Source organism: Globicephala melas, chromosome 1 (genome assembly GCF_963455315.2).
Source record: "Globicephala melas chromosome 1, mGloMel1.2, whole genome shotgun sequence".
Lineage (NCBI taxonomy): Eukaryota > Metazoa > Chordata > Mammalia > Artiodactyla > Delphinidae > Globicephala > Globicephala melas.
Window position 1 is genome coordinate 147,742,587 of NC_083314.1, and position 27,706 is coordinate 147,770,292.

Here is a 27,706-nt window from a genome sequence, read left to right on the forward strand (position 1 = left end):
TAGAATTAGAATCTTGACTGCTTGCTTAGAATTCTTGAAAAGCGGAGTGGGGCATCACTAAGGGTTTAGACCAGAGTGTTAGGTAGACCCAGGGCAGGAAGCTGACTCTGCCTCCTTGCTACCTCTGTGATTGTCAGGACAACCCCTGACCTCCTTGAGCCTCAGTTCTCATCTGTAAAAAGGGGTGGTCATAATATGGCTATAAAGCTCCTAACATAGATCCAGTCCGTGGTGCGCCCTCTACAGACATCGTTGGCTCCCTCTCCCTGTCCTGTGCGCACCGCCCCAGCAGGCAGAGGGAACACTGAGCCATTCCTGCTCTCTGTAAACAGATTAGTTCATGTCCAGGACACACGTTAGCAACTTGTCTCTCTCCATCACTGAACTCTTCAGTGGCCTGCAGTGGCCTCAATAATGAAATGCAAACTCCTCAGTAGGGCAAAGGGGACTCTATAATATGCCCACAAGCCTTTCAGGACCATCTCCACACACATCCTCTTTGTCCTCTGTGCTTCAGTCATATTAGAATATTCACTGCTCCTTAGGTGCATACGTGCTTCCTCATCTCAGCCTTTGCTCACGCAGAAGCCTCTGCCTGGACCCCTCAGCCCTCCTTCCCTCTTCTCCACCTAGAGAAATTCCACCCACCCTACACAAAAAAAAAACCAGTGTTAATGCCTTCTCCTCAGGAAACTGATGCCTCATTTGGACTTATTGCTTTCATCTCATTTGGACTCACTGCTTTCATCTCTGACATCCCACAACACTTTTCTGTCATTTCACATTTATCTGCTGACTTTGATGGGAGCTAATAGCACATAGGCTAATTTCCCTCACCATCCTCAAACATCTGCGAATACTCTAGCACCAGGGAGTGGGACTGGAAGTTAATATGGTGGTGCCAGTAGGATCTGTGGCTGACTAAGCTGCCTGAAGTTGCTCCCAGAGAAGCACGAAACTAACAGCAAGCTTTAGAGGACTGTCATTCCCTCGTCGCACACTTGAACCCTTAAAGAGATACAGATTTTATAGTGAAGAAACAATGGTTCTGAGTTAAGAAGTGGCAGAGCTGGGCATCCAGGTACTTTTCCACCGTGGCACACTGTCTCATTCAAACATGTCCATAAAGCAACAGTCCTCCAGTCCCTAGGGTGCGCTGGGCTGGACTGGCTTCCTGGGTGTGTGACCAGGGCAATACCCCAGGGCCCTCACACTCAGAAGGACCCTGCACTTGGGATTTCAAGCCCTGTGGTTTGTGTCTTACAACTCTTAATAATTTTATCTTTGAATTTGTTTTTTTTTTTTTTTCTGTACGTGGGCCTCTCACTGTTGTGGCCTCTCCCGTTGCGGAGCACAGGCTCTGGACGCGCAGGCTCAGTGGCCATGGCTCACGGGCCCAGCCGCTCCGCAGCATGTGGGATCTTCCCGGACCGGGGCACGAACCCGTGTCTCCTGCATCGGCAGGCGGACTCTCAACCACTGCGCCACCAGGGAAGCCCTGAATTTGTATTTTATAAGCATAATCTGGTGGGCCAACAAAGCATACACCAGAGACTTGGAGCCTAGGCTCATGCACAGGCCTGCCTCCTGCTACCTCATGCCTCTTCAGACTGGGTTCTTGGCCACCTTCTTCCTCATTTTCTGGAAGTCTGGACCCCACCCAACTTCCCTTTTCCCAGGATGGCAGTGCCACGGTATGTTCGGTAGACAGCTCAGCTGGGGCAAGCACGGGGACAGGCTAGGTGCCCCCATGCAGGTGCCTAACCTGTCCCAATGTGAGAGTAGCAGTACTCTTGGGTGTTGCCATCTGCAGTGGATTGGAGCAGCCAGGCCATGGGAATGGAAATGTCTGTCTTGACCTCCCTGCCCTCAGCTACCAGCCGGGGTGGGGAGCTGGGAGAGGAAAGGGGGTTCCCAGCAGCCAGTGGGCCATGAACACTTGTGCACCCAGTCTCAGGGTGGAGCCCTAGGACAGCTGTGATGGTCTGCATGCACCCCACCACTGTCCCCATGCCTGAGGGAGCACAACATTAAAAAGCAAATAAAAAAATACCATGACAGGTAGAGAGAGAAACAGTGGAAGAAAGGAAAAGGCTTCATATTTTAATACCTTTAATGCCACTTTACACCTGCTTTTTGGATAAGGGGCTGTGCATTTTTATTTTGCACTGGGCCCCACAAATTGTGTCACCAGTCTCGGTGCCTGGCCCCGTGCTGGGCACCAGGGATACAGATTTGGATGCATATAACTTCTACCTTCAAGGTGGCTATTGGGTCTGCAGTTTGTACTAGTTCAGGAAATTGGCAAACTTTTTCTATAAAGGGCAATTTTAGGCTTTGCAGGCCAACCAATCCCTGTCGCAACTACTTAGCCCCACCTTTGTAGCACAGAAGCATCATTTGACAGTATGTGAAAGAGTGAGTGCAGCTGTGTTCCAATAAAACTTTATTTATGGACATTGGAATTTGAATTTCATATAATTTTCACATCACAAAATATTATTTCTCTTTCTATATGTTTTCAGTAATTTGAAAATACATAAACCATATTTATCTGTGGGCTGTACAGAAACAGGCAGCAAGCTAGATTAGTCCAGCAGGCTGCAGTTTGCTGACCTTGAACTAGACGATCTCTAGGGGTTTTCCAGCACTCACTCAGGTGAGTTTCAGAGAGCTGGATATTTATTCTCACTGTCCTTTCCCCTATTGTTATTCTGGGTTTCTCTCCCTCTCTCTCTCTCTCTCTCTCTCTCTCGCGCGCGCGCGCGCGCGCGCGCGTTCTCCTTTTTGCACTTACTTTTACTCTCTCTCTCTCTACGTATATACCAAACATGCGTGCACATGCACACACGCACACGCATGCACCCATACACCTGATTTAAAAGCCACTGATAGATCCATCTGAACACAAGGAGCTCTTTTCTTTCAACTGGTGTAAGTAATGGAGCCAGTGCCCTTTCTCCAGAAGGGGCCAGCTGCTGAATTCTTGCTTGCCTCATAATTACAAAATCATTGAAGCAGAGACGAGAGGGAATCCAATGTAGTGCTCTACCTGCAGAGAAGAAATATTGACACATTTAGGGACATAATAGTCAGATGAAGGAAAACATTTACTCTATTCTCTGCTCCATGTATCTCTACAGACACGTCTTTTAAATGTGTTTTTGAATAGGATACAAATGTGATATTCAGACAAGCAATGGACAATTGTCACTATCTGCCATCTGCCCACACATAGGAGTTGGTTCAAGGAAGAAAATGTTTGACTCAAAGAAACTGAAGTTCTTCATAAAAAGACTGCAAATAATTCATTATATTATTCACCTACTGTGTGCTCATAGCTAGAAGGCTATTAGAAGCAGAGAAGTGTGATATTATAAAAACAGCATGGACTTCTGCAACTGGTGAGACTTGGGTTTCAATCCCTGGGCTGGAACTGCATAGCTATGCTGGCTAGAAAAAGTAACTGAAACTCTTTGAGCTACCATTTTCTCATCTGTATAAGAAGGGTGATGTCTATGTTGCAGGTTTGTTAATAAGAATTAGTGATTTGCACAAGCCTCTTAGATAGCCTCATCCAATAGAGGGCAGACAGCAGAATCAAGAAGAACTACAATCCTGCAGCATGTGGAATGAAAACCACATTCACAGAAAGTTAGACAAGATGAAAAGGCAGAGGGCTATGTACCAGATGAAGGAACAAGATAACACCCCAGAAAAACAACTAAATGAAGTAGAGATAGGCAACCTTCCAGAAAAAGAATTCAGAATAATGATAGTGAAGATGATCCAGGACCTCGGAAAAAGAAGGGAGGCAAAGATTGAGAAGATGCAAGAAATGTTTAACAAAGACCTAGAAGAATTAAAGAACAAACAAACAGAAATGAACAATACAATAACTGAAATGAAAAATACACTAGAAGGAATCAATAGCAGAATAACTGAGGCAGAAGAACGGATGAGTGACCTGGAAGACAGAATGGTGGAATTCACTGCTATGGAACATAATAAAGAAAAAAGAATGAAAAGAAGTGAAGACAGCCTAAGAGACCACTGACACAACATTAAACGCAACAACATTCACATTATAGAGGTCCCAGAAGGAGAAGAGAGAGACAAAGGACCCAAGAAAATATTTGAAGAGATTATAGTCGAAAACTTCCCTAACATGGGAAAGGAAATAGCCACCCAAGTCCAGGAAGCGCAGAGTCCCAGACAGGATAAACCCAAGGAGTAACACGCTGAGACACGTAGTAATCAAATTGGCAAAAATTAAAGACAAAGAAAAATTGTTGAAAGCAGCAAGGGAAAAATGACAAATAACATACAGGGGAAGTCCCATAAGGTTAACAGCTGATTTCTCAGCAGAAACTCTACAAGCCAGGGAGTGGCATGACATATTTAAAGCGGTGAAAGGGAAGAACCTACAGACAAGATTACTGTATCTAGCAAGGATCTCACTCAGATTCAATGGAGAAATCAAAAACTTTAAAGACAAGCAAAAGTTAAGAGAATTCAGCACCACCAAACCAGCTCTACAACAAATGCTAAAGGAACTTCGCTAAGTGGGAAACACAAGAGAAGAAAAGGACCTACATAAACAAGCCCAAAGCAATTGAGAAATGGTAATAGGAACATACATATCGATAATTACCTTAAATGTGAATGGATTAAATGCTCCAACCAAAAGACACAGGCTCACTGAATGGATACAAAAACAAGACCCATATATATGCTGTCTACAAGAGACCCACTTCAGACCTAGGGACACATACAGCCTGAAAGTGAGGGGATGGAAAAAGATATTCCGTGCAAATGGAAATCAAAAGAAAGCTGGAGTAGCAATACTCATAACAGATAAAATAGACTTTAAAATAAAGAATGTTACAAGAGACAAGGAAGGACACTACATAATGATCAAGGGGTCGATCCAAGAAGAAGAGATGACAAGTATAAATATATATGCACCCAACATAGGAGCGCCTCATTACATAGGGCAACTGCTAACAGCTATAAAAGAGGAAATCGACAGTAACACAATAATAGGGGGGACTTTACCACCTCACCTACACCAATGGTCAGATGATCCAAAGAGAAAATTAATAAGGAAACACAAGCTTTAAATGACACAATAGACCAGACAGATTTATTTGATATTTATAGGACATTCCATCCAAAAACAGCAGACTACACTTTCTTTTCAGGTGCACACGGAACATTCTCCAGGATAGATCACATCTTGGGTCACAAAGCAAGCCTCAGTAAATTTAAGAAAATTAAAATCATATCAAGCATATTTTCTGACCACAATGCTTTGAGATTAGAAATTAATTACAGGGAAAAAAATGTAAAAAACACAAACACATGGAGGCTAAACAATACATTACTAAATAACCAAGAGATCACTGAAGAAATCAAAGAGCAAATGAAAAAGTACCTAGAAGCAAGTGTCAATGAAAACTCGATGATCCAAAACCTATGGGATGCAGCAAAAGCAGTCTAAGAGGGAAGTTTATAGCAATACAAGCCTACCTCAGGAAACAAGAAAAATCTCAGATAAACAATCTAACCTTACACCTAAAGGAAATAGAGGGAGAAGAAAAAACAAAACACATAGTTAGCAGAAGGAAAGAAATCATAAAGATCAGAGCAGAAATAAATGAAATAGAAACAAAGAAAACAATAGCAAAGATCAATAAAACTAAACCCTGGGTCTCTGAGAAGATAAACAAACTTGATAAACCATTAGCCAGACTCATCAAGAAAAAGAGGGTGAGGACTCAAATCAACAAAGGTAGAAATGAAAAAGGAGAAGTTACAACAGACACTGCAGTAATACAAAGCATCCTAAGAGACTACTACAAGCAACTCTGTAACAATAAAATGGACAACCTGGAAGAAATGGACAAATTCTTAGAAAAGCACAACCTTCTGAGACTGAACCAGGAAGAAATGGAAAATATGAACAGACCAATCACAAGTAATGAAATTGAAACTGATTAAAAATCTTCCAACAAACAGAAGTCCAGGACCAGATGGCTTCACAGGTGAATTCTGTCAAACATTTAGAGAAGAGCTAACACCTATTCTTCTCAACCTCTTCCAAAATATAGCAGAGGGAGGAACACTCCCAACCTCATTCTACAAGGCCACCATCACCCTGATACCAAAACCAGACAAAGATGTCACAAAGAAAAATAACTACAGGTCAATATCACTGATGAACATAGATGCAAAAATCCTCAACAAAATACTAGCAAACAGAATGCAACAGCACATTAAAAGAATCATACACCATGATCAAGTGGGATTTATCCCAGGGATGCAAGGATTCTTCAATATAGGTAAATCAATGTGATACACCATATTAACAAATTGAGGGAGAAAAACCATATGATCTTCTCAAGAGATGCAGAAAAAGCTTTCAACAAAATTCAAAACCCATTTATGATAAAAACCCTCCAGAAAGTAGGCATAGAGGGAACTTACCTCAACATAATAAAGGCCATATATTACAAACCCACAGCCAACATCGTTCTGAATGGTGAAAAACTGAAACCATTTCTCCTCTGATTAGGAACAAGACAAGGTTGCCCACTCTCACTACTGTTATTCAACATAGTTTTGGAAGTTTCAGTCACAGCAATCAGAGAAGAAAAAGAAATAAAAGGAATCCAAATCAGAAAAGAAGAAGTAAAACTGTCACTGTTTGCAGATGACATGATACTATCCATAGAGAATTCTAAAGAAGCTACCAGAAAACTACTAGAACTAATCAATGAATTTGGTAAAGTTGCAGGATACAAAATTAATGCACAGAAATCCCCTGCATTCCTATACACTAATGATGAAAAATCTGAAAGAGAAATTAAGGAAACACTCCTATTGACCATTGCAACAAAAAGAATAAAATACCTATGAATAAACCTACCAGGAGACAAAAGACCTGTATGCAGAAAACTATAAGATACTGCTGAAATAAATTAAAGATGATACAAACAGATGGAGAGATATACCATGTTCTTGGATTGTAAGAATCACTAATGTGAAAATGACTGTACTATCCAAAGCAATCTACAGATTCAATTCAATCCATATCCAATTACCAATGGCATTTTTTATAGAACTAGAACAAAAAATCTTAAAATTTGTATGGAGACACAAAAGACCCCAAATAGCCAAAGCAGCCTTGAAGGAAGAAAATCGAGCTGGAGGAATCAGACTCCCTGACTTCAGACTATACTACAAAGCTACAGTAATCAAGACAGTATGGTACTGGCACAAAAACAGAAATATAGATCAATGGAACAGGATAGAAAGCCCAGAGATAAACCCACACACCTATGCTCAACTAATCTATGACAAAGGAGGCAAGGATATACAATGGAGAAAAGACAGTCTCTTCAATAAGTGGTGCTGGAAAAACTGGACAGCTACATGTGAAAGAATGAAATTAGAACACTCCCTAACACCATACACAAAAATAAACTCAAAATGTATTACAGACCTAAATATAAGAGCAGACACTATAAACCTCTTAGAGGAAAACATAGGAAGAACACTCTTTGACATAAATCACAGCAAGGTCTTTTTTGATCCACCTCCTAGAGAAGTGGAAATAAAAACAAAAATAAACAAATGGGACCTAATGAAACTTAAAAGCTTTTGCAAAGCAAAGGAAACTACAAACAAGATGAAATGACAACCCTCAGAATGGCAGAAAATATTTGCGAACGAATCAATGGACAGAGATTAATTTCTAAAATATATAAACAGCTCATGCAGCTCAATTTAAAAAAAGCAAACAACCCAATCCAAAAATGGACAGAAGCCCTAAGTAGACATTTCTCCAAAGAATACATACAAATGGCCAAGAAGCCCCTGAAAAGCTGCTCAACATCACTAACTTTTAGAGAAATGCAAGTCAAAACTACAATAAGGTATCACCTCACACCATCATTAGAATGGGCACCATCAGAAAATCTACAAACAACAAATGCTGGAGAGAATGTGGAGAAAAGGGAGCCCTCTTACACTGCTGGTGGGAATGTAAATTGATATAGCCACTATGGAGAACAGTATGGAGGTTCCTTAAAAAACTAAAAATAGAATTACCATATGACCCAGCAATCCCACTACTGGGCATATACCCAGAGAAAAACATGATTCAAAAAGACACATGCACCCCAATGTTCATTGCAGCACTATTTACAATAGCCAGGTCATGGAAGCAACCTAAATGTCCATCGACAGACTTATGGTTAAAGAAGATGTGATACATATATACAATGGAATATTACTCAGCCATAAAAAGGGACGAAATTGGGTCATTTGTAGAGACATGGATGAATCTGAAGACTGTCATACAGAGTGAAGTTAATCAGAAAGAGAAATACAGATATTGTATATTAATGTGTATATGTGGAACCTAGGAAAATGGTACAGATGAACCAGTTTCCAGGGCAGAAATTGAGACACAGATGTAAAGAACAAACGTATGGACACCAAGGGGGGGAAAGCGGCAGGGCGTGGGGATGGTGGTGTTATGAACTGGGCGATTGGGATTGACGTGTATACACTGATGTGTATAAAATGGATGACTAATAAGAACCTGCTGTATAAAAAAATAAATAAAATAAAATTCAAAAATTCCAAAAAAGAAACAAAAAGAGGTAGACATAGAAAATGGATTTGAGGACATGGGATGAGAGGGCCAAGCTGGGGTGAAGTGAGAATAGCATCGACATATATATACTACAGAATGTAAAATAGTTGGCTGGTGGGAAGCAGCTGCATAGCAAAAGGAGAGCGGTGCAGTGCTTTGCGATGACCTAGAGGGGTGGGATAGGGAGGATGGGAGGGAGGCTCAAGAGGGAGGGGATATGGGGACATGTGTATGCACATGGCTGATTCGCTTTGTTGTGCAACAGAAACTAACACAATATTGTGAAGCAATTATACTCCAATAAAGATCTATTAAAAAAAAAAAGAATTAGTGATTTGACTAAGAGAAAAAGAGTACAAAGTACAGTACCTGACACATGATAGGCATTTGCTCAATGGTAGCTGCAGGAAAGTTAGTGATGGAAAAAGGCAGAGCCACGAGTCAAACCAGGGTGTGACTGCAAAGCCCATGCTTGGTCTTTACAGAATGCTGATAGAGTAGGTGGCCTGGAACAGGGGGCCCTCTAGGGGGGGCACAGCTGGGAAAACAGAGGCTTGAGCAACTACAAATAATGCCTTCCTCTTCATTTATTGGTGATCACACCTTCTTTTTATTGTTTATTCCACCCGTCTTTCAATGAATGGTGGACAAGAACATTCAACAACTTAAAGTAACTACAAAAAACTATAGTTGAAAAACCCCTGACCTCTTGGATCGTGATGTGTTTGCCAGCTCGGCAGTTTCTGATTCTGCTCATTTCTTAATTTATGCAAGTATATTTACTGGGCACTGTCTTACTCTGTTCGGGCCACTATAACAAAAATGTCATCGACTGGGTGGCTTTTAAACAATAGAAATTTATTTCTCACAGTTCTGGAAGCTGTCAGTCCATGATCAAGGCACCAGCATATTCAGTGTCTGGTGAGAGCCTGCTTCCCGGTTCATAGACTTCTTCCTGTAACCTCACATGTGAAAAGGGCAAGAGATCTCTCTGGGGTCTCTTTTATGAGGACATTAATCTCATCCATGAGGGCTCTGCCCTCAGTACCCAATCACTTCCGAAAGCCTTCACCTCCAAATACCATCACACTGGGGATTAGTTTTCAACAACATAAGAACTTTGGGGAGATACAAACATTCAGTCTACAGCAGGCATTTACTCTGTGCCATTCACTATGCTTAAATGCTGGGGCTACAGTGATGGGTGAGACAATTTTCACCTTTACGGAGTTCACAGTTGAATGAGAAAACAAGTGGACAATTATAGGATGGTAGCCAAAGTGCTATGATAGCACAGAAGAATGGCATCTAAGCTATTCTGGGGGTGGTGGTCAGATAAGGCTTAATGATGGAGATAACCTTTAAACTGAGATTTGAAAAAGGAATGGGAAGTAGCTAACCAAGGAAAGACTGTGACAGGAAGGATGTGGGAGGCAAAGGAAACGGCCTGTAAAAAGACATGAGGACTATACTTTCAGGGGTCATGACTGGAGAAATTTCATACAGAAAACAGACTGATTGTTGACAGAGAGGAAGGGGGTGGGGGAGTGAAATGGGTGAAGGGAGTCAAGAAGTACAAATTTCTGATTATAAAATAAATAAGTCATGGGGATCTAATGTACAGCATGGTGACTAGAGTCATTAATTTTGTGTTGCATGTTTGAAAGTTGCTAAGAGAGTAGATCTTAAAAGTTCTCATCACAAGAAAAAGATATTACTTTGTATGGTGACAGATGGCAACCAGACTTAACTGTGGTGATCATTTCACAGTATATACAAATATTGAATCATTGTTGTACACCTCAAACTAATATAATGGGGCTTCCCTGGCGGCGCAGTGGTTGAGAGTCCGCCTGCCGATGCAAGGGACGCGGGTTCGTGCCCCGGTCCGGGGAGATCCCACATGCCGCGGAGCGGCTGGGCCCGTGAGCCATGGCCGCTGAGCCTGCGCGTCCGGAGCCTGTGCTCCGCAATGGGAGAGGCCACAACAGTGAGAGGCCCGCGTACCGCAAAAAAAAAAACAAAAAAACAAAAAAACAAAAAAAAAAACTAATATAATGTTATATGTCAGTTATACCTCAATGAAAAAAGAAAAAAAGCAAAAGACAGGGAGGCAAGAGGTAAAGCATGGTGTCCTGCAGACTAAAGGTGATCAGCATGGAGCCTGGACTGTGAAGGGCGTGGCAGCAAGCATGGAGGCTAGAGGCTGGCAGGGCAGAATGGTGTGTTAGGTAGTTTAGACATTATTATTTTATCAATGGAGAATTTTAAAGAGAATAGCACATTTGCATTTTTGAAACTTCACTCTGATTGCAGGGTAGAGAATGGGTTGAGGGAAGTGCAACTAGAAGCATGGAGACCAACTCATAACTGGGATCGTGGATAAATTCCTTTACGTTTCTGGCCCTCAGTTTCTTCAGCTACAAAAGGGAATTATGAAACAAACCTCATAATATTGTGGGGCTTAAGTGAGCCAATGTAAACAAAACGCCTGGCCCAGGTAAGTGCTCCTCTGTGCCCACTTCCCATTCTGTCCCAGGGCTTAACTCAGAGCTATGTATACAATATGTGCTAAGCCATGTGCATCTGTGGCTGACTGAGTGACTGCTCTTCTCTGAACACAGCAAAATGAGGGTAATGGTACTTTTAGTTAGGGAGTAGATGGCTACTGAACACGTGAATCCTAACCTAAAACAAATTTTTCCCTCAAGTTCTTGCTGTAAATACAGATAAAGCTTCGCTAGCTCACCTGCCACTCACCTCCTGCTGTGCCGCCCGGTTCCTAACAGGCCACTGCCCGGTACCCCTGCTCTAGGGCAGTCGTGGGGAAAACACCACCTCTTGTACTATGGCCCAGTCAGTGCCCTTGATCTCCTGCAGAGCTCCTCCTGTTCAGTGAGAAGTGACATGGTCCTTCCTTAGAACGGGATTAAAGGAGGAGGGGAACTCAGAGCATCCTTACATCCTTGTGAGCCTATACTAACACTATCTAGATGTGCATTTCCTAGTTTTAGTGGGCTCTATCTTTAACTGGAAACTTTAAAAATTGCCTTGTTATTTAGGGGAAGCATTTCCTTTGGTGTCAAATCGGGTCCCCGAGTGGGTATTTCCAGTGCCACCAAAGATGGTGAACCGAGAACAAGAGAGGTGGCTCTCCCCTGAGAGTTTAAAATGCAAATAGAACTAAAACCTTAATGCCAGATATATAATGTGAAAAGTCAACTCTCACTATAGGAAACACAATGAACGAACAAGCTAATGAAAAAGAATTCAAACCTACTGAATCATCTTTTAAAAAAAAGACAACGCTTAGATACCATATGATAACTATTACATTAAAAAATATATTTTAAAGGTTATAATCCCCCATGTTGGCAAGGCTACAGTAAAATCTTTATCTCAGGAACTTCTTATGGGAGTGTAAATTGGAATGATCCTACTGGAAAGTAATGTGGCAGTATGTATCAAGAGTACTAAAAAGGTACATGCTTTCTGACCCAGTAATTCCACTCTTGGGTATTCATCCCAGAGAGGTAATCTAATCCAAATGAAGGAAAAAATTGTATGCAGGAAGATGTTTACCGTAATGTCATTTATAATAACAAAATAATAACAGCCTAAATGTTCTATGTTTAAGTAAACCATGCCCTTTCACTAAATGAAACATTATGAAGTCATTAAAATAGTTTTACAATGACTGTGTAATACTATTGGAAAACTTCTTATGATATAATGTAACCTAAAAATAACAGAATACAGAAAGTAGCAAAATCGTATTTATGCCATGACTACATCTTTGTTCTTCATATATAATTATTACCCATGCATTACAAGTACAGATATTTAGACAAGAACTAGAAAACAGCATGAAAAAAATGAAAATGGCTGTTGTGATCTTGAGTTTTAGTGTGTATTTTTCTCCTTTTTGGATATCATCAATATTCTTATTTAATACTACTATATACTATGGAGAGAGTGTTTTTAAACATGGGTTTCATAGTCAGAAGCTTGGTTTAAATCTTAGTGCCATCACTTAACGGCTATGTGACTTCAAGCAATTTACTTAACTTCTTTGAATGTCAGCTTCCTCATCTCTAAAACAGAGGTTAAATACCTATGTTTATGAGAGTGTTATGAGGATAAAACGAGTAAACATAAATAAAGCATCTGTTACATAGTAGATGTACAATTAAGTTTTTAACATCTTAATTAACTCTTTTCTAGAAAGGATTTATCAGTTTACAAAGATATATGCACACACATAAACACACACACACATATATATATAAAGTTGGAATAAATTTTAAAATAGGTTAGGAAATTTAGTCAAGGGAAAATAAGGGCAGTTCTATAAATGTTAACTCCCCCCACTTTTCCAATTCCTATCTACTAAAAGTGTAATGAGAATATTCCGGCTGCATTGTTCAGAAATCAGACATGAATGATGCTTGTTTTTCAAAAGCAAAAGGAAAGAAAAAAAGGCAGAAAGAGATATCTCTCCCACCCTACTCTACTCCTGAACACACACACACACATACACATACACATCCCTCTCTCAGACTTCAAGGTGTGTCCCTGGAGTTCCAAGAAAATCACATTTTGGTGTTTTTTTGTAGTGAACACATTTGCCTTCCCCACGTAACAAAAGGTATCATTTTACTTTTAATTATGGATTGTTATTATGTATTGCTTTTATTTGGCAAAGATGTTTGTTTCAGGAAAATTAATTTAGCCAGTTCCATTTTGCAAGCAATAATACCTTCTGTCCCAGGCTTACAAAGAACAATTAGATCTGGATTCTTTCCCCACAATCAAGCTGGCGATTTCTTATGGAAAGTCGTGGTCCGTCAGCGTGGAATGGAGCTTCCATGAGAGCTAGTCAAGTGCGGAAAATAGACTGTTATGGCCAGGCACTTCTACTTCCTGTGGTATATATAACTCTGACATTGTGCAGAGGCATTACTCTGGATGGGCAGGAACACATTAATGTTGCCTCACTTTCAGTGCCACAGTTTTATCCTGAATATCATGATATTTTTCTCAAGAACTCCAGTTTCATGCAATTCAGCAAACATGACTGAAGGCCTTCTCTGTGCCAAGTACAGTGGTATGAGCTGGAGATACCAATCTGAATCACACAGCATCCTTGTCCGCAAGAGCTCTCACGGCAGGGTGACTCACAGATGATCGCAACCCACAGTGATAATGTCTGTGGCCAAGGGTAGCACGAAGTGCTGAGGGGCCTGGAGGAGGCACCTAACCCAGCCTAGGAGAGCAGAGGCTTCCAGAAGGTGATGATGTAATAGAGAAGTCATATATAGAGACAGAGAGGAGGAAAGGCTTTCCAAGCAGTCTCGGGATTAAAAATAAAAGTCTTAGCAGTCTAAGTGCCATTTACCCCCAGATTATATGACAAGCACAAGGCTAACTGCTTTACGAGTAGGTGGGTTGCTAAAAACCCATTTAAAAGTATTTTACTGACTTGCCCATGATCACTTAGTATGTGGTAGAGACATGATCAGAGAAGGTAAATTATTGGCTCATACAGCAAGAAAGTGGCAAAGCTGGGGCCAAAATACAAGTGTTTCTGGTTCATTATTTCACTCAGTCCTTACCACGGTTCTGTGCAGGCCTGTGTGAACAACTTTGCACACTTGCTGAATCTGAAGGAGAATGGGAGCAAAAAAACCTTTATTGAACACTTACTTGAGTGTGATATGATCCTTTGTGAAGACAGAGCCTCCGAGCTCTTCCACCTAAGTAGGGAAGAGTGACCTTGATACTCAAAAAATCCATAACTTTAATGTTTTATGGAATCTTTTCTCTTTAAAAGAGACGTGGATTTTATATTATATTCCATAATACAGTAATGTTTGTTATAATATAAAAACTCTGAGTGGAATTATATTCTGGTTTAAAAACTCTTCTTATCCCTACATTAGAAATGTGGAAATGGGGGCTTCCCTGATGGCGCAGTGGTTAAGAACCCTCCTGCCAATGCAGGGGACAGGGGTTCAATCCCTGCTCCAGGAAGATCCCACATGCCACAGAGCAGCTAAGCCCATGAGCCACAACTACTGAGTCTGCACTCTAGAGCCTGCAGACCACAACTGCTGAGCCCATGTGCTGCAACTACTGAAGCTGGCGTGCCTAGAGCCCGTGCTCCACATCAAGAGAAGCCACCACCGCAATGAGAAGCCCACGCGTGGCAACAAAGAGTAGCCCCCGCTCGCTGCAACTAGAGAAAACCTGCATGCAGCAACGAAGACCCAACGCAGCCAAAAGTAAATAAATTTAAAAAAAAAAAAAGAAATGTGGAAATGAGAGAGAGTTTAAGTAATTCATCCAAGGGCTATATACTTGTGAGTATACAGGCTAGGATTTGTGCTCATGTCTGTCCTTTGCTCTTATCCATGGCACAGACCTGGGGCCTCTTATTCTGGTCCTGGTGGTCATTTCACCTATCTCTGTGCTCCATAAGCCTTATTCAAAAGCAGAATGGGACTCAGGTCTGCTGGTATGTCACTGCATGACCTGGCCAAATCCTATCAACCACTAGGCCTCAAGATACCCTTTCTAAGGACCCTAAGAAGATATTTCCCTCAGACCTCAAGTTAGGAACAGTGGAGATTCTGTAATTCAGCTGTTTTATTTGGGGTTTTTGTTCTTTCCTTAGGACACTGGGTATATTGTAACCGAGTTTTCCACTGTGCCTAAGTTGTTGAAAAGCTGAGAGCCAAATTTGTACCCTACTTCTAGCAAATGAGAAGAGTATCTCAGAATATGAATTCTGAGTTATGACCTTGTACCTAGCATCTAATTTCTCCTTATTTTTCTTTTTCTCCATGTCTTTAATTACATGTGCCTTAATTTTATTGCATTCTTTTAAGCATCTTCAAATTTTTTTAGAATTAGTGTTATATATTGAATAACCAAATATGTAAAGAAACGAACAGAAAATAGTGTTTCAAGGAGATAACCTGATAGTCTTAAGAACCAGATGTCAAACATGAACAGACTCATTAGCTCCTAGAGACAGAGGACAGCAGGGCCTATGGCCAACCCAGATTCCTGTGCTATTCTTTGTAAAGTTGGCTTCACTTTCTCAGTGAGAAGTAAATTGGTTCTTGTCCTTTAGGGGCCATTTCAATTACCACCTCTTGAAGGAAGTCCTCTTGGTAACTCCTCAGTTAAAACCAGTTGAATCAAATAGAAATAATGGTATTAAAACTCAAAACAAATTCTTAACTAAGTTCCTTCCCTGCCTCCATACCCTTACCCCACTCTCTTGCTTTCCTCAACAGTTTTTTGTTCTCTGAGCATCTGTGCTCTTTTAGGCATGGATGGGATATAAACATCCCTTTTTTTCCGCTCTGTTGAAGGAGGCACATAAGCAAATAGTGCAGAACACTGTGGCAGGTGACTGAGCAGCTCCCTTCCCCTCTGTGGGCTCGGTTTGCTTTTCGTTGAAATAAAGAAGTTGGGCCAAATGACCTGCAAAACCCCTTGCTCTGACATTCCAGGAGGCTATGTCGTGGGATAGCCTCACTCATGCTGGGTCGTGGTGATCTTGAGGATGAAGGGTAATCGCAGCTTTGAAGTATAAACTGAAGACCTAAAAGGCATATCTTTTTTTTTTTTTTTTGCGGTACACGGGCCTCTCACTGCTGTGGCCTCTCCCGTTGCGGAGCACAGGCTCCAGACACGCAGGCTCAGCGGCCATGGCTCAGCGGCCATGGCTCAGCCGCTCCATGGCGTGTGGGATCTTCCCGGACCGGGGCACAAACCCGTATCCCCTGCATCGGCAGGCGGACTCTCAACCACTGTGCCACCAGGGAAGCCCTAAAAGGCATATCTTTTAAACTCTAAAATTTGATTTCACAAAAGAAAAGTTGTGACTTAAAACATATAAAAAAGGAGAATTTATAACCATATAACTTTGTCTGAGCGTAAGCCAAAATATCACATCTGTAACAAACTTCCTGTGGTCCTATCTGGGATCAGGTACAGAAGAATACCCAATATAGAAAATATTCATCTGTCACCTTGGAGGAGAAGGTGGGGGGAGGAGATGGAGAGAGGGGAGGTACAGGTGGGAAGAAAAAAGAGACTCATATGTAAATACCTAACTGTAATGTGAGACACGATTAAATCAATGCTCAGAGGCTTTGGGGCCCATGGGTGTACTGGGTAGGCATCTGTCAGCCATGCATGCATCCTCTCCAGCCTTGAGCTTCACCGTCACTTTAGATGCCACGTCTGTTCTTGCAGGTTCCCACATGGCCTCATATTGCTGGAGCAGAGGGTGGGGAAGAAGCAATCTGTCCTGGCATGGACTCTCCTGACTCATGACTGGAACAACCTTCCTCTCACTGTTTCCTCCAGAGCTGGGCAGGGTGAAGTCTTCCAGCACAAGCCCCCGTCTGAGTCTCTGGGGTTTTAGGATGGCACGTGTGTCATTTCTCTCCAGCAGGAGTAAGGGTTTCAGCTGTTTATCCAGCCCTCTTCAAAAACCTGATCTAGCCTTCCACATTTAATTTTTTAATACATATTTAGACAGAGTCCACTCTGCCAGGAAAACTAAACTGTCCTTTCTGCCATGGAGCTTAGCATATAATGAGAATGACATTAATCAAATATAAATACAGATAAATATAGAATTTCAAATTGTGAACGCTATGAAGGAAAAATACAAAACATCACGCTTAAGTCATAGCCCCTCCCACTCCCCTGTGAAACCTGGGGATCACCAAGAACGTTTCTCATAACTCAATACTCTCACAGCTACCTGGGCACAGGCATCAGAGGCCAACAGTATGGGTTTGAATCTAGGTTCTTCCATTAGCAGCTGTGACCTTGAGCACGTAACCTAACCTCTTGAACTTCAGCTTCTTCATTTGTAAAAACGGGTAACAATGCTGGCCTCAGAAGGTTGTGAGGATTGGCACAGAGTAAGTGCTCAGCAAATGCAGCTGCTACAGCCTCTGCTGCCATTAATCCTGCTTCCAAAATGTCTCTGCAGTTTCATATGCTCCTCTCCATGGCCCTGCTTTTGTGCAGACTGCCAGAGGTGAACCCAAATGCTCCGTTAAGCTGCCCTGGGGATGAAAGCCACTTGGGTGCCTGGCTTTTCCAATAACAGGAAACTAACAGGAGCAGAAACTACTCGGTAAAGTACATTGATGCAATCTCGCTTGTGCAGCCCTAGCTTTTGTCTGCTGCCCCACTCTGCTTCCCACTGAATTTAACCCCTAGTCATGAGATTCTAGTTCAGCCTTGAGTGATGTTCACTCTCTCCCCGAGTAAAAGGCTAATGCATTTTTTTATTATCCTGATGGGAGTAGGTGCCCAAGAGGGCGGCTAAGCCTCAGCCATTGGTCAGGTTCCCCTGGAAGGTGGTGGAGTTGGTGGATGCGTAGGGGAGGCGTCCAGGCATCAGCCATTGGCCCGGGTGGGGCTTGAGGAATACGTTGAACCCTGGTCATGTACCTTTCCCCATGTTTTTCTTTGGAGCACTTACCGTAACTGAAATTAATTCATGCTGTGTGATGATTTGCTTACTATGTCTTCTCCACTCCACTACTAGCTAACTCTTTGAAAACAGGGCTGTGTCTTTCTCGTTCTCCTCAGCAATATGCCTGGAACAGAGCAGATGCTTCATGGTTATTTGTTGGATTAATGAGTGAACAAGTGAAGAGGCAGAGAGTGAAGTTCCAGGGCTATCTGCAGAAGCCGTGCTGCACATCACTTGTTCGGCATATGAGGAGAAGTAGAAAGAGGGCCATGTCAAAGGCAGAAGGCAGGGTCAGGGACAGGTAAGGTGATGGCATACAGAATGGTCAGGTAAACAGAAGACCGGCGTCCCACTTCAGTGGGGTGTGGGCATGAACTCAGTGCTTGAGACAGCGTTTTTCAGACTTTCATAATCCCTGCTCCCTTTCCTCACAGAGGCGACTGGCTTTCCCCACACCTTCCTCATGCCACATCTTCTACATGTGACACTGACCAAGGTGATTAGACCCACCTTTATTATCTGAAGTTTGGTTCCGAAAATAATAGGTAACTTTTTGTTTGTTCTCCAAACATGAGGTTATGTGAAAATATAAAAACTGCTTTTTCAAATAACACATAGAATTTGTGGATATTTCTCATCCCTTGTTGACAATGGGGATCATTAAATTATTCTAAGAAAGGATCAAATTTAATTTTAGAGTGATCAGTCCTGCAGCCAGTAAGCAGGCTAGACTGGAGTAAGAACGATCAGAAGTAGTGAGTTTAGGGAGAGGTCAGCACCACCTAAGATGTTTTCTAGGGAGCAGGCTCTGCTTGGGGTAGGGCAGGGAGGGAGCCTGAGATCCCTAGATGCCTAGAAAATGACTATGGCTGGGTGAGGGGTGGGGGGTGGGAACTGAACAGGAAGGGGGTTGCAGGGAAAAGAGGGTCTGAGCCATGAAGCCAAATGTGTGCCTATGCCCCTGTGACCTCCCTTTCTAGAGGGTGTGGATCCCCAGGTCCTCCCCATTATGGCTGGCTTCTGGAGTGACAGGAAAATGCACAGGGATTACTGGTCCTCTTATTTAAATTATCTCCAGTCTATGACATGAAAGACTGATTTTTCCCCTAATAGCTATCCTGCACGAAACAGAAAAAAGCAAAACAGAACACATAATCAGTGACTGTTCTTTTCTACCACATAGAACCTCACACATCAAACCAGTCCCTGAGCTCCTGGAACACCACGTCCCTTTCTCATTCCGAGAAGTAATTGCAATGCAGTTCGTGATGAAAATGAAAAGTCCGTTTTTAACTGTAGCTTCATAATTACTCATCCAGATGAAGATGGCCAAATTCTCAGTGGTCTAATCCCTATGTCACCAAGACAGAATCAGAGAGGGTTTTGAGAAAAATTATGGTGTGTGTCTTTTGAGAGAGAAGGGGATAAAACTAAAGACCTTTTCTGATGATCGATTCAGCAGGAACTTCTCTTGTTACCATCTTGGTAACCAGTGATCGGCAAATCTTTGTTATCATCTGTTGGTCAGGCACTGGGCTAGTCCCTGAGAGGAGTGAAGTAATAATGGCACAGCCCTTGCCCTCAGGGAGATCACACAGCCAGTGGAGAGGATGGAGGAGTAGATAGGACAGGGAGATGCAGTGTGATGCTGCTCTGATAGGGAAGGTCAGAGGGCTAAGGGCAAGATCCAGTCCAGCCTTGGCAAGTCAAGAAAGCCTTTACAGAAGAGGTGGCATGAGAGTGGAGAGCTGAATAACAAGTAGGAATTAGCCAGGTAAATCTGGTTGGGTTGTTGTTCTAAGAGGGAACAACACGTGCAAAGACCTTGAGGTGAGAGCACAGCAAAATTTGGGGAACTGGAAGTGGCTCATCATGGTTGGAGCTCAGAGTCTGAAGGAACAGGAGAAAAGAGGCAGGAGCTGGGTCACAGAAGTCCTCCAACAGCAGCTAAATGGTTAAACTTTATTCTGTAGGAGCCCTGGTGAGTTTTAAGATGTGATTCTAGAAAGTTCACTCCAGCTGCAGCAGCAATTTGCAAGACACGAAGCAGGGAGACCAGTTAAGGTGCTGTTGTAAAAGGCTAGGTACCAGATGGTGAGAAGCCCAAAGTCTCAGCCTGAGGTGGGGCACAGCTGGAGAGGCACTCAGAAATCCTAGCTTCCGACCAGTGTGCTTCCCATTCTACCTATTGACACCTCCCACCCACCCCCCCAACCCCCTCACCTGTGAATGATTCTTCTTCTTTCTCTCAGCTTCTCTTTCCTGTTAGGCCCCTGGAGGTTGGTCTACACTCTTTTTACGAATGGGATACCTAATTGCCAACTAGCTTAAGTAACATGCCTAGGATAACAACAGCTCAAAGATGGTAGAGTCAGGATTCATACGTTTGTCTGTCTGATTTTGATTTTGGAGCTCTTTCCACAAAATACTTTGTGTAACTGCAGGGAGAAGGACATCAAACATGAAGAAAAGAGTATCTTGCAGGTTGGATATTGCCTGGAAGAGTCTCCCTAGATTCAGAGGACTTTATTTACATCTCTAGGCTGCAGTAGCTGTGCTTTTCAAACTGCCTCCTGTGACAAAATAACCAAGTAGTTCTCTCTTGATGTCTTACTAACACCACCTTCCCTGAAAAAGGACTAGAAACAAAATCATAGCAACAAGAGTTGTCACATAACAATAAATGTATGTGACTTACATTCTTATACTTTAAAGACTCAGCCTGAGACCAAAAAAAAAAAAAATAACATAATGCTGTACAAGATTAAAGCATGCTTCATTTGTTATATATAAATATGACCTTGTTAAATAAACACAAGCAAGAAAGATGACAAAAAAAAAAAAAAACACCAAAACAATGCTAACTGTGCTTCTCTTTCAGTGGTGGGATTTCATTTATTTTTACTTTCTGTATTTTCTGGAAATTTGGAAAATGACAAAAATAAGCATGTGTTACTTTCATTACAAAAATTTTAAAGATAGATTCTTTAATGTTGGACAACAATAGTTTTCATTGAGAATAATTGAAATCACAAAAGATCCAAAATTCCTAGATGAGGTTTCTAACCGACCCACCTTTCAGTACTTTTACCCTTGGAGCTGTCAACTGTGACCAGAGGTGAAGTGGCATTGTATTAACAAAATAGCTTCCACTGATGAACAGAGGAATATGGATGACTCTTGGAACAAGGATGCTGATAGACAGTTCCTTAAGCATCCACTACAGATGCTCCTGCCATCCTTGGTTGGCATCAAATTCAGAGATTACTCCTATTGACCTTGGAACCTCCAGCCCCCATGATCTTTATGGAGTCATGACTCTGCATCAACCACACATTGGTTAAACACAGAAATGGGTTTCCTCTGAGTGTTTATGAGGCCCCACTCTTACCAGGGAAAGCTGGATGCAGAGTCACACACAGCCAGGAGTCCACACATTACCTCCTAACTGACCCAACCCTGGCATACCCACACTCCGCCAGGAATCCATGGAATGCCATACAGGCACTCTTGGACACATTGCCCTCTGTGTAGGTTTAGAATTCCTTTATCTGAGGAGAAATGTTCCCCCACTCCTCAACACACACACACACGCACACACGCACACACGCACACACACACACACACACGGTACCACTACCACACGTGTGAAGGGCCTGCCTTCCTGAGACTGTAGCTTATGGTTAGCTAATGGTTCAGCTGCTCAGCCCTCAGCCAGCAGGCCCTGTCAGCCTACCAAACCTGCTGCCTAGCTAGCTACCTTCATTTCCTCCAACTAACATTGCATAGTCTACCATCCAGGCAGTTAGGTAATATATCATCTCCATGTAAAAGGCCCTTATGTCTCTCAGTTGGTAACTAATTTAAATAATCTGGTAATTCTTTATGTCCACCATGCTCCCTTCTTATATAACTAGTTTTCTATTATTGGTCAAATTCCACAAATCATGTGCCGTATTGTAATAAATGCCAAACAGTTTCCGCTGGTGATCCTAAATGATTATACCAGGCACACCGTTTAGGAATGAAAATTTTCTCTTTCGTTTATTCCTTTTATTTCTTAAGGACTTTGAGTGAATTATTTGGATATTTTAGTATCTTAGGTTCAAACTGTTGTGATTCTTTTTTTTTTTTAACATCTTTATTGGAGTATAATTGCTTTACAATGGTGTGTTAGTTTCTGCTGTATAATAAAGTGCATCAACTATACGTATACATATAGTCCCATATCCCCTCCCTCTTGCATCTCCCTCCCACCCTCACTACTGCACAGTGATTCTTGAATGTCCACTTTTGTTTTTATTTGCATATAGAACATGCAGATTTTGTAATCCTATCTTAAGAGCTACAGGTTAAAACACTAGTCTACACTTATCTGCTTGGGCCACTAGGTGGTGTACACATATGTCTGTGAACTGTAGGTTAAAGGGATTTGTCACCAAGTTAGATTTAATTCATCACCACAGGAGTGGTACAGACAGTAGGAGCTGTAGGAGAGCTCTGGTACCAATAATTCTATGAAAAGGGGCAAGGCAGGTTTTATAAACCAAGGGTCACATGGTCTATAATAATAACAAAACATCAATACAAAGTGTCTGGTGATCCTATGGGTGGGAGTAAAGGAAGGAAGGTCTCCAGAGGAGGTGGATAGATAATATTCCTGCTGAGATGGCAGGAGCAAAATCATAAAGGCAGGAATCCCCAAAGCCGTGGCAGGGGGGAAGTCCTGTAGAGGAAGGGGCATGCTTACTCTCCATGCTGATGAATTCCTACCTAACAGGGTTGTTGCAGAGGGAATAATGGAATAGTTGAATCATTTGAGCTAGATGGCATCAAGCATTCCTTTCAGCCTTTGTGCTGGGCAATGGCAATATAGAGAGGAAATGGCATAGTCTTATCCTCAAGTAAAGATCACATGAGAGAAACAGAGAAGGAAACAGATAATTAAGACAGAGCATGATACAAAAGTTAGGTTTTACAAGATGCATTGTAAGAACAAAGTGTGAAATATTCTGTTCTGAGGAAAGGAGAGAAGGGGGTTAGGTCTGGGAGCTGAGGTGCAGAGCAGACCTCATGGACGTCTTGAGATGTGAGGAGGGAGCTCCATGAAGATCTCAGGAGATTAGTTAGAGAGAACAGCGTGAGCAAAGGCATGGGGATTTGAAAGGATAATGTGCATTCCAGGAATGGTTCAGCTGAGTTTAGCGATGTTTACTGAGGGCTATTGTGTGCCATGGACTGAATAATAGATGTTCCAGGCCCTTAAGATGCCCCTCAGCTAGTGAGGAAGACACACAAGCACTGAAAATTGCTGTGTGAGAGGTTAGCTTAAAATTTGTTCTCTTTTAAATTCTCAGCTCTGTCATTTAGCCCCCAGGGTCCTGGCTACAGGCGTGCTCAGAGAACTCTACACCGGAAGGGGAGCCCACAAGCACAGTGTCTGGCTGTATTTGACTCAGAGTCACTGACAGTATTTCAGTCTCACTCACTCATTTTAGAGGTATGAAGTTCAAGGCCGGAGACATAACAGTAAGTTATCCAAAACCACAGAGAGGAGCTAGGACACAAGGCCAGGTCTGTCCGTGTTCCTGTCAGGTTTTCTTCCCTTTTTTCTCTACTGGACCCCGGACACAGAATCACCATTTAGAGATAGATCTTAATGAGGAAATAGACACTTTTCAGATAAATGGACCTCCTTCACCGACGGCGATTGCCACAAAACCAAGCTTATGGAAAAATAGGACAGATTGTCTTCCTTCCTCATGTATGAGGGAAGGGCCTAGCCTCACAGGCTGGCCTTGGCAAAGGCAGCGTGAGCCAGTTGTCCCACTAGCCTGGTTCTGTGATTGGGAGAGCAGGCAGTCTGGCTCCAGCAGTCCTTCTAGCTTGCATATGTGGGTGTGTGTTTCATTTCAGCACGAGGATGTGTGCTCACAGTGGAGGTCAGTGACATCTTGGAGTTGCACTGTTGCTTGAAAATGTCAACTGGAATGAATTATGAGCTGGCAGTAAAACAGGGATGCGTGATTAAGACGGCTATGAAAGGCTACAGACCTGCTTTTAGGGCCCTGAAAAATCATTAGAGAGAGGGATAGAGAGATAGAGAGAGAGAGATAGATAGAGATAGAGAGATCTTAAAGAGGTTTTGACTGGGATAGATCAAATTTAAATGGAAGAGGAGGGGACCACAAGGGCCAGGAGATTTGAGACCAGGTCTTATAAGGAAAAGGTGAAGGAACTGGGAATATTTAACCAGGAGGGAAGATGACACAGATCTTCCTCAGACCTACAAGCCTGTCATGGGCTGAAGCAGCTAGAAACAGGGATGATTTCATAAGGAAGCAGCTTTTAACCCTGCTCAAAGTAGAGCTATTTAGGGACACGGGTTCGATGGCTTGTCGGGGAACTAAAATCCCACATGCCGTGTGGCATGGCCAAAAAAAACAGAAAAAAAATTTTTAACTGACAAAACGTGAGTTCCCTGTCAGGCAAAAGGATAAAACAGAATCAGTTCATCCAACTGGTGGGGACATTGCTGAGGGGATTCCTATACTGGTGGCAGGTCAGACTCAATGACCTTTGAGCTCTGGTACCAATAATTCTATGAAAAGGGGCAAGGCAGGTTTTATAAAGCTAGGGTCACATGGTCTATAATAATAACAAAACATCAATACAAAAATAGCTCTTTTTATTAAGCACCTATTAAGTACCAGGCATCACGCTAAGTGATTTATTGTGCATGATCGTATATTGGACTCTCAAGCCAAGATTAGAACTGACTGAATTCTAATCCTGACTCTCTCATTCAGTGAAGATGTGGTCTTCGGCAGATAATTTCTCCTGTCTGAACCCCATGTCCCTCTATTGTACATTACCAACCCTGTAGGATTGCCAAGAGTGAAGTTTGGTAGGACCCCTTTTTAAGAAAAAAAACCACACATTAATGGAAATGGCTATTAATAGAAAATCAAGTGTAGGAAAGAGACAGAGGTTGACTGAGGTTTGAGGAATCCTGACTTGTCTTTAAGAGAGTTGCTTACCACGGCCCCATCCTCAGCCTACAATACCCTCTTCTCCACCTTCAGGTTCTCATGACATCCATTTCAGGACTAGGCTTCTCCATAAGTATGGTGTGACAGGGGGCGAGCCAACTGAGATATTGACCACCTCAGCCCTTGGGGCCAAGGCTAGTTGCCTCCAACCTTCATCTATGTGGGCTAGTGTACCTGACAAATATTATTTTCTTTGAATGTTGTATGGTACGGAGAGATGAGGATTCAGTTAGAAAAGTAATGGTTTGTTCATCAGTAATTGAAACTGTCATAGCATTGTTGAGCAGATTTAATACATAAACCAGCCCCCAGGAGTATCTTGGTTAGAAAGGAGTATCAGGAGGGTGACAGTGACTTAAGGACCCAAGGCAAAGAGGGTTGCCAGGATATCAGACACTTAACCAGGACAGCCAGTGTGACCAAAGAGAAATCTGAGGCTGCCTGGTACAGAGGAGGAGCCATGGCTGGGAGTCTGGAAAGGGACTTTCTTTGTGGCTATAGGTAAGCCACATTCCTCTCAGGACTTCATTTTCCCGAAGTATAAGATAGGTCTGACTGGAAGGTCTCTAAGGCCCTTTCGGCTCTGACCAGAAAGGCTATGCATTCCCCCTTGTCTCTAGGGTGCAAGGCCTCCCTGCAGGACTGTGAGACCACGTCCTCCGCAATACAGCCTGCTGTGCGTGTCTGAACATCCCCTTTGCACGTTCACCCTGACCTGCTAAGCAACGAGTTTGGCTCTGGCTTGAATCAGCGCTCTCACAATGTGTTTTCTTTTGCAGCAACAGCGGCACCTAGACCTCCTGACGATAACCAGCCCTGGTGAGTAGGTGTGGCCATTCTGCTTGGGCTTTTCCCTTATTTCCCAGAGTGATGCCTGGTTGTCTATCCAAATGCAATTCCTGCCCTCCTCCTTTGGCTTCCTGAATGAACAGCAGAGTTCTTGTGTCATGAATGATCCTTCTCCCCCATCCTCTACCCCACAGGCGGTTTCTTTTCTCTTCCCCAGCTCTGTGCCGCCTTGTCTTGACTCTGCAGATGGCAGGGTTGGTACTATGATGTTGCTGCCTATTCCAGGGCCAGGTTCTCCCCAGATCACTCAGTGGGTCCAGGTGTCAAGGAAGTGCCCTGGTCTCCTGAGAAATAAGCTTGAAGATCATGGGGAATGGGGAAACTGCTTGGTAGATGGCATGGAATGAAGGGAGGACAGTTAATGAGGAAAGGCCCGTCTGGGGAAGTGACCAGGTTTGGTCTCCTGTGACTCTTGTCACTCACCTTTAGGAAGGACAAGTCCCACAACAAAGCTATGGCCCTGGGATTTAAAGCTCCTTTCCTTCCCCTCGGTCTGGCATATAGCCCAGAGAAAAGTTGAGCAGTTTAGTTTTACCAGAAGGTATTTTATTTCAGTTTGGGAACTTGAGGCAAAACTGGCCAACAAGAGATGCTGTTCTCTCTTGGAATCCAAGGAGATGATGGTGCCAGCAGTGAGCATTCAAGAGTGGGTGTGGTGGTCCATCTTCATTCATTGGTGATGTTCTAAATATTTAATGGCCCCGGTGGCCCTCTACTGTGCTGGGCATTGACACTTTGTTTACCGGACTGTGGGGAGATGGCATCCTGAGGGAGGGACTGGTGTGGGGGGGTGGTCACATGGCAGGGTTGGGGAGCTCTAGGAGTGGCTAATTACCAATAAATATGGAGGTATTTCAGTATTTTAGTAACCAATATAGCTGTACCACGTCATCCTGCCTACCACCCAGCCTGTTGCTGTGTTCAGGGCCAATTGGCTCACAAGGAGATTGAGAAATTGTCCTCTGCAGGCACTATCTTAGCCCAAAGGCTGGTTATCTGTCTATGTAACTGGGATATAAGACAATGACTGCAAATGGAATTTGCATCCACCCAGTTCAGGTGGCCTTACTACATTTCCACCTGATAGATCTCTTTGAACTTGGGACTTCAGAAGAACAAAGATGAACTGGTTTGAAAACGTTCAGTCTAACCCATAGAATGTACTGTGTTTAACAAGTATCTAATTAACATATATAGAAATTCCAAATCATGGGCTAATAATATTAGAATGGCTCAGTTGTGTGACCTACCAATCCCTTCCCACTAAGGTGTTGGTAAGTGATTATCTTTGGCCCGTCCGTCCGGTTAGTTGCTTTCCTTCATGATTGTTTTCCGTTCTGCTCCACAAATGCTGACCCAGATTGCCTGCTTTCACATCCCAGTCTCATCTGGTCACACCCTGATATGATGCCGACATGTGAATTGGAGAGGTTTCTTGATCCGTCTTCAGTTGCTTCAGAAGGAGACTTTTAGACTCTGTTAACTGCATTTCTTTTGCACCAGCTCTTTCCGTTCCTAATTGCTACTGCACAGATTCAAGCAGAATAGTTGTGACTCTCCGTGCACTCTTTTTGGGCAAACCGTTAAGCACTGCCAGAGTTTGGAATGGTTTATAATTTTCCCTAC

General features: G+C 42.8%; 1 protein-coding gene across 4 annotated transcripts in view; it reads left to right on the forward strand.

Annotated features, from left to right (window-relative positions):
- Positions 1-27,706, forward strand: part of LOC115860494 (AGBL carboxypeptidase 4) — a 1,403,751-nt gene that overhangs the window by 1,024,366 nt on the left and 351,679 nt on the right. For all 4 annotated transcript variants that reach the window (XM_060305765.1, XM_060305756.1, XM_060305751.2 and 1 more), the window contains one exon: positions 26,011-26,050. In XM_060305765.1, the coding sequence (XP_060161748.1) occupies positions 26,011-26,050 (40 nt within the window). The remainder of the gene's footprint in view (positions 1-26,010; positions 26,051-27,706) is intronic.